Genomic DNA, 8,518 nt, shown 5'->3' on the forward strand with positions numbered 1-8,518 from the left:
TTTTTGTTCAGAATAGATTTAACATCAGACTTCTTCAAAAAAGGTATCTGTAATAGACCAGAAACTATTGAGTATGGATACGTCTGTGGTTAGTTTATTAATTAACAAAATCTATTATGTCTTCCATGTACTTTTCAGAAGGTTAATTTCATCTTTGCTCTGATTGACACTATATGATAAGATGACTTACCGCTAGACGCCAATATAATTGGCACAATCAAACATTCCGTAGTCAAATGTGGACCTGCTCCGCTCTTGCCAACTCATATTCCAGTGCTACAGTAGCTGTCATAAAAGGTAGGATCCCCTGAGTGCATGTTACATAAGCAACAGAGATCTAAAGCATTGCTTTAATTTGACCCAAGGTGACTCTTATCTTTTCATGGAGTTGAGTTGGAGTCCTGCAGTATGTGCAGTGAATTTGTAAGTGAAGCGCAAAGAAAGCTTTGCAGTATGATTTCAGAAAAACGTCGGGACAGAAAGCAATTGCTTGTTTAAATCAAACGTAGACCTCAAATCAGATCATCCGACCATGAAAGCTGACTATATGTTTGATCTGGTATTTCATGTATTGTATCTCCACTGGTCTTAGATGTGGCACATATGTACATGCTTTTTGATCTTTTGGGATTTTATACTGTGCGTCTCTCTTGATCGATGTCAATCTACATTCTGTTTCTGAAGCATCACGTTGTAGAGGAGTCACATTGCAGAGGAGTTATACATTCAAAATACACATGTAGAACTGTGTAACAGGGCCGCTTTCATCTTGCACATACAAGATACACCCCACTGACTTCCCTGACATTGTATCTCTCCGACTTATCTTTTTTGAATGACATGTTCAGGTTCTCTGGAGTGTTAAAGCAGGAGAGTGTCTTGGTTCCCAATGAATCTGATATGAGAGGAGGAGGTGAGGAGCAGCTAGGGCCTGTAATACTGTAGGAGCAGTGCTGTGCCACTTCTTCTTTCCATCCCAAGGTGAGCGAGTACCTGGGATGGTGCAGATCTCTCTGGGTTGCCTTTAATGCTATTTGTACCCAGCACCTGCATATCTGCAGCGAGGGATTCTGACTGGAGATTTGTGATGTTTTCTATCTCATTCACAGCATGATTCAACTCAACTACCTTTTTTCCATCTTCTCCTAAGTTTAAATTGTTATGAATTTCCCATATACAGTTGAAGTCGGAAGTTTACATACATAGGTTGGGGTCATTAAAACTCGTTTTTCAACCACTCCACAAATGTCTTGTTAACAAACTATAGTTTTGGCAAGTCGGTTAGAACTTTGTGCATGACACATGTAATTTTTCAAACAAATGTTTACAGACAGATTATTTCACTTATAATTCACTGTATCACAATTCCAGTGGGTTAGAAGTTTACATACACTAAGTTGACTGTGCCTTTAAACAGCTTGGAAAATTCCAGAAAATTATGTCATGGCTTTAGAAGCTTCTGATAGGCTAATTGACATCATTTGAGTCAATTGGAGGTGTACCTGTGGATGTATTTCAAGGTCTACCTTCAAACTCAGCGCCTCTTTGCTTGACATCATGGGAAAATCAAAAGACATCAGCCAAGACCTCAGAAAAAAAATATGTAGACCTCCACAAGTCTGGTTCATCCTTGGGAGCAATTTCCAAACGCCTGAAGGTACCACGTTCATCTGTACAAACAATAGTACGCAAGTATAAACACCATGGGACCACGCAGCCGTCATACCACTCAGGAAGGAGACGCATTCTGTCTCCTAGAGATGAACGTACTTTGGTGCAAAAAGTGCAAATAAATCCCAGAACAACAGCAAAGGACCTTGTGAAGATGCTGGAGGAAACAGGTACAAAAGTATCTATATCCACAGTGAAACGAGTCCTATATCGACATAATCTGAAAGGCCGCTCAGCAAGGAAGAAGCCACTGCTCCAAAACCGCCATAAAAAAGCCAGACTACGGTTTGCAACTGCACATGGGGACAAAGATCGTACTTTTTGGAGAAATGTCCTCTGGTCTGATTAAACAAAAATAGAACTGTTTGGCCATAATGACCATTGTTATGTTTGGAGGAAAAAGGGGGGAATTGCAAGCCAAAGAACACAATCCCAAACGTGAAGCACGGGGGTGACAGCATCATGATGTGTGGGTGCTTTGCTGCAGGAGGGACTGGTGCACTTCACAAAATAGATTGCATCATGAGGAAGGAAAATTATGTGGATATATTGAAGCAACATCTCAAGACATCAGTCAGGAAGTTAAAGCTTGGCCTCCTGTAGCTCAGTTGGTAGAGCATGGCGCTTGCAACGCCAGGGTTGTGGGTATGAAAAATGTATGCACTCACTAACTGTAGGTCGCTCTGAATAAGAGCGTCTGCTAAATGACTGACTAAAATGTAAAAATGTAAATGTCGCAAATGGGTCTTCCAAATGGACAATGACCCCAAGCATACTTCCAAAGTTGTGGCAAAATGGCTTAAGGACAACACAGTCAAGGTATTGGAGTGGCCATCACAAAGCCCTGACCTCAATCCTATAGAACATTTGTGGGCAGAACTGAAAAAGCGTGTGCGAGCAAGGAGGCCTACAAACCTGACTCAGTTACACCAGCTCTGTCAGGAGGAATGGGCCAAAATTCACCCAACTTATTGTGGGAAGCTTGTGGAAGGCTACCCGAAACGTTTGACCCAAGTTAAACAATTTAAAGGCAATGCTACCAAAAACTAATTGAGTGTATGTAAACTTCTGACCCACTGGGAATGTGATGAAATAAATAAAAGCTGAAATAAATAATTCTCTCTACTATTGTTCTGACATTTCACATTCTTAAAATAAAGTGGTGATCGTAACTGACCTAAAACAGGGAATTTTTACTAGGATTAAATGTCAGGAATTGTGAAAAACTGAGTTTAAATGTATTTGGCTAAGGTGTATGTAAACTTCCGGCTTCAACTGTACTTCTTTTTAGTCTCATACTTTTTCTTAGTTGGTTATCCTTTAACACAGAACACCATAGATAAACACTAAGATTATGTCTATACATGTACACATTTTTGAAAAATCAGTTGGACTGTCAGTCCTTGCATCCATAGCTTTGTCTGTGAATCTGAATGGTTACAGTTTTACAGCCTAATCCATCAGTTTCCAAACAGTGGCAGGGTTAGGGTGTTGAAATTACAGATTGGTTCTTTAAATGGTGGGGATCAATAATATAATATGCCATTTAGCAGACGCTTTTATCCAAAGCGACTTACAGTCATGCGTGCATACATTTTTTGTGTATGGGTGGTCCCAGGGATCGAACCCACTACCTTGGCGTTACAAGCGCCGTGCTCTACCAGCTGAGCTACAGAGGACTATCAAGTCTTCAACAAAAAATCTGTGCACACCTGTTAGCAAAATTCATCACTGAAAGCATTTAGCCTTTTTTAAAGACAGGTAATTTTATTCCTTCTTCTAGAAACTGTAAACATACAAATCAGGGCTTGTTGTACACTCAACAAGGTGTTAATGGAACACAGACTGACCAGCAGATCAGTAGCTATGGTTTTTGGCATGATGATACTCTTCACTGTAAAAATTTGAAAATTCTGTCGATGTGCCCTTGAGCAAGGCACTTAACCCTAATTGCTCCTGTAAGTCGCTCTGGATAAGAGCGTCTGCTAAATGACCAATGTATTATATGTCTAAAGTTTTGAGGGAGCGTGCAATTGTCATGCTGACTGTAAGAATGTCTAACAAAGCTGTTGCCAGAGAATATTAATTTCTCTACTATAAGCCGCCTCCAACATCATTTTAGAGAATTTGGCAGTACCGGCCTCACAACCGCAGGCCATGTGTAACCACGCCAGCCCAGGACCTCCACATCCGGCTTCTGATTGGCTGGGCCTGTCTCCCGAGTGGGTGGGCCTATGCCTTCCCAGGCCTACCCATGGCTGTGCCCCTACCCAGTCATGTGAAATCCATATATTAGGGCCTAATGAATTTATTTCAATTGACTTTATCTTTGAAATTGTTGCATGTTGCATTTATATTTTTGTTCAGTATAATTAAAGGGTTTGCACAGCACACTTCACAAAGACAAGGGTCTCTATTGCTAATCTACTGTATTGATGTGTCAATTTTGTTTTCTATAGTCAATGATACCAATTTTAGGAATTATTGCAATTTACTGATGACCCGTCAAGTCTTCAGTCTCTCTCTCTGCTAACAATTCAAGCTTCTTTTAAAAGTGTGTCTTTTTCTGATAACCTAATCCTTTCTTCCTTATGAAAGGGATGACTGATTTGGAAATGGGGAAAAAACCTCAAGGACAATACAGGGTAGCATGCCTCTGGGATGAATGAGTCTCTCCACTTCAATATTCAGTGAAAATCTCACATGGGGCTGATCTTCCTGCACTTTTTATTAGTCTCAATTATTGATTTAAGCCGTGTTTAAAATTCTCTTCAAATTAACTCTGTAATAGATACATAAATTAGGAGTGAACAGTCAGTAGTATAATTGCCTTAGCTGAGAAACGGTTCAGGTCTCGTCAGACGGTGAGCGAGAGCTCAACACATGAAGCTGATGAACATTAGCATGGTAAAGGTTAGACGCCTGCAGCGTTACATCTCAGGGTTCATTCCATAATCTCATTGAACACTTCCTAGTGGCACTCCAGTCTCATTTTCACCTCATTTAACACCTGATTTACTTAACAAAAGGCACATCTCAATAGGTGGTCCAGGTGAAATGCGGAAGACACATTTCAGTTGAATGCATTCAGTTGTACAACTGACTAGGTATCCCCCTTTCTCTAACTACAACTTTGGAACCATGTGAACCCAGCTAAAATCTGAATGTAAAAGGATAGTTGTTTTTTGTCTTGCCACTATGCAAAAGTACGCAACAACAAACCCCACAAATTGAAAACACATGGAATGGATGCCAACACCCACAATGACACCATGTTCACTTCAGTAATGCACTTCAGCTGCTTTATTCATGTTTGCAAATTAAAATAGAATAAATTACAAAAATACTGTCCAACTTTGCTAGAAAGCTTCAACACAGTAGTATTGCCATGTATCGCATACACTAAATAAGCACAGTGGTGTCAATTCTCAGAACTGATGAGGAAGAAAGCGTCCTGTGAAATTATACTCTCTACCTTGACAACATTCCACACCATTTATTGTCCACACATGAAAGAGCGGGGAGCAGGGGGGCGGGGTTTACAAGCGAGGAGTATCCTTTTCCCAAAGACAATATTTTTTCTCGCTCTTTCTACCAGACAGTTCCCATTTAAGCATGTGGACAATACCCACACCTCAACACATCACTCCCTCTGTTATTGAAGGATCCACATCTCTGTAAAGACATGTCAGTTCCATTCCTACAATTAACCTTTACAATAACCGAGACAGCCAAGTTCACTCACACCGCATCCTGGCTGTGATACAAGCAATGTTAAAAATACATTTGCAGGGGAGAAAAAAAACACAAGTTGCAGTTCTCTTCCATGATAGACAAATCATTTTACATTACAGATATCTGATAAGTATATCGCCACAAAATTGTACAGTATATTATTGTAGGGAACAATGACACAGTACTTGTCTAGAAGCATGTTTCTTAACCACTTAGGTCATTTAGAATATGGTTAATTTGCAACTCATAATAATTCAACATTTTCTGTCATCAAATGTTTGAATGAGGCAGGAAAATAAATATACCAAGCACACCATCTCTATTTTCTTTGAGGACTATTCAAATAAGCAGACAGCTCTACTCATCTAAAGGTTTTCTTGATTTCCCATGTTCAGTTGTTAAATTAAATAATGATGCATATCATGGATTTGAAGATTTGTCCTTCTGACAGACTCAATTGTGATTGTAGTGCATTCCTATGTCAAACAAACTCATTTCCATGATGTCTGCAGTGCAGTGTAAGCCTATTACCCCCAAAATATTCGGGGAATTTATCTAGTATAGCCTACATGTTTGAATGGTTCTCCATTGGTATATTGCAGATCTTCTCTCTCGAATGCTGGAGTTTAAGAGACAAAAAGAATGCTTTAAAGTATGTTTGAGTAGATGACTGTATAAGTCCACTTGCTGAGATTTAACAACTCACTCGGCTTGGCTGTTGCTTACATACAAAGTCTGTCATGAAATCAAACTCGTTCTGTCCTAACCACAGCTCAGGTAGCTCCTTTATACGGTCCAGCCCCATCTCAATGACCAGAGACATCAAGACCTCCTCATCAATAAAGTCCGTGTCAATGACGTTGGGGGGCAGTATTGCTGCAGGCAAATGGTGCGCCTGTAGAGGCAAACTGGACGTGCTGTGTTTCGCGTTGCTATCTCTGAACTGTTGTCCTGTCCCATTAAGTTGATGATTCGCAGGATGCAACTCATGCATATAATGATGATGAGAGGGATGTGTATGGTGGCTGTAGTACTGCGTGTTGAGCTTTTGTAACTGCATGCTTGCCGCGAGCTGTCCTTGAGTGGGGACGGCGGCGGTGGGTCCCACAAATTGAGAGCTATAGCGCGCACCTGGAGGCATGTTGCTGTTTGGGTGTCCAGCGTTTACATTTACATTCCCCGACCCCACAGAATGCCTAATTCCGTGGTTAGCTGTAACATTGCCCCCTCCGTAGAGCAAATGATCTCCCATTATACCAGTAGTGTAGCCATGCTGTTGCTGTTGCTGATGGTGTAGTGGGTTCGAGAACTGACCCATGCCCATTCTGCGCGCTGGGTGGTGATGGTGGAGACCATTAATAGCTTCGGGGAATCGTCCATGGTTCATTGCCATCATGCGGTCTACCATTCCCCAAGCTGTCACAAATTAAAAAACAAAAATTAAATTTGCATCGACCGGATAAGACAAACATCATTAGCTTATCCAATCATTTACGCACAGTGAAAGTGGAAAGGATTATCACCCAGTAAATAGTTTAGCGGTTAAAGCCTTCAAATTATTATATTAAAAAGTATTTAGAAGCATACATCCCATGCAAAACATTAATATTAGACACTATGCATGTATACAATGTAACTGCATATTGCAGATTGGATCACAATAATAACAGAGCTGCAAGGTTGTATCAATTGTCTCCGTGATATTGTAATTACTTTCTTTTTCAGTGTTTAAATTTCCGCAGGTCACTCCTCGCCTGTTCTCCATACACAAAATGTGCTCTTTACCTCCTTGACTGGATCCCTTGGATTTGGTTCCGCTGTCAGCACAACACGAGTAACTGTATCAGTCCAGTTTACGCGATCTGTAGTCCCAACTCAGTGAACGCTATGCATTCTGAAAACCAAGATAGTGTACTTTCAACCTCAGCTCAGAAAAAAATAAAAAAAACTGTTTCATGCGCCCTCGCCCAGTGCTGATATACTATACAACCAGTCATGGGCGGAGCGAGCCAAATCGTGAATCTGACGAGCAAAAGTCTGGATTCAGGATCGCAAAAAACGTGGAGCAGAGCCTTCGCACCAATCGCCTCTGCATTCACAGCAGCAACACCAAGGCACATTACCTCATTGCAGCTATTTCTGTTCAAGGCAAGAGTGGGAAAACATGGATTCACGTTTCACAGTTTTGGAAAGTTCAACATGCATAGAAGCTGTCCCCCACTTTTGCTCATAGAGGTGAGAAAATGACCAAATGGCCAGATTATTAGGCTATCTATTGACTCCTAAAACTGGTCCGGATCTAAACATTTATCAATTCATAAAACAATATAATTAGGAAAGCATGGATGTATTTATCCACGAGTTAATCAACCTTCATAATTACAAAAGATCCAGATGTTATTTAAAACCCCATGGAATTTTACTGCATCTGAGAATATATTCTCGAATCAACTTTCCTTAATCCTAATGTTATGAATGACGATGAAATGCTCTGTTTAGGGGACGATATGTTTTGGCTAGGCAAAGTAGGCTAAAAGTATACAGCATACAACACTTTAATAGTCTATATTTCGATTTTATTAATTCGTGTTTTTAAATCAGTATTCAACATTTCTTACATGTTGAGAGACACATGAATACAGTTGGAACAGTCGAATGAATCCACTGCTTCTGGAGCCTTTGCTCATAACCATGTTTTATGCATATCCAAACCTCTCTGCAGGCGTGCGGTACGTGTGCTCTGATTGTAGCGGTTGTCACTGGTGTTTTGATCAGCCAAACTCCTGCTCTGTAAACAAACCTGATCACCTCAACCAATGTACTGTTTTTGCCTCAAACCTGACTATGCCTACTGCTGTACACAAAAACATCTCCTGTTGCTTCTCCTGAGGGTACGAAGCACAGGAGGCTGCTGAGTGGAGGACAGCTCATAATAATGGCTGGGATGGAGCAAATGGAATGGCATCAAACACATGGAACCATGTGTTTGATGTCTTTGATACCATTCCCCTGATGCCGCTCCAGACATTACCACAAGCCCATCCTCCCCAATTAAGGTGCCACCAACCTCCTGTGGTACAAAGCCAGCTCTTAAAGGGGCAATCAGCAGTTG

The 8,518-nt window shown here is 40.8% G+C and overlaps 1 protein-coding gene across 1 annotated transcript; it reads right to left on the reverse strand.

Annotated features, from left to right (window-relative positions):
• Positions 1-4,959: 4,959 nt before the first annotated feature.
• On the reverse strand, positions 4,960-7,281 carry LOC311108192 (cbp/p300-interacting transactivator 2-like). The gene is made up of 2 exons (XM_084150812.1): positions 7,192-7,281; positions 4,960-6,822 (listed from the first exon to the last, which is right to left on the reverse strand). The coding sequence occupies exon 2, from the start codon at positions 6,812-6,814 to the stop codon at positions 6,101-6,103; it is 714 nt and encodes a 237-aa protein (XP_084006938.1). The 5' UTR covers positions 6,815-6,822; positions 7,192-7,281; the 3' UTR covers positions 4,960-6,100.
• Positions 7,282-8,518: the final 1,237 nt, after the last annotated feature.

The sequence above is a fragment of the Coregonus lavaretus genome (assembly GCF_964263955.1).
Source record: "Coregonus lavaretus genome assembly, chromosome: 33".
NCBI lineage: Eukaryota > Metazoa > Chordata > Actinopteri > Salmoniformes > Salmonidae > Coregonus > Coregonus lavaretus.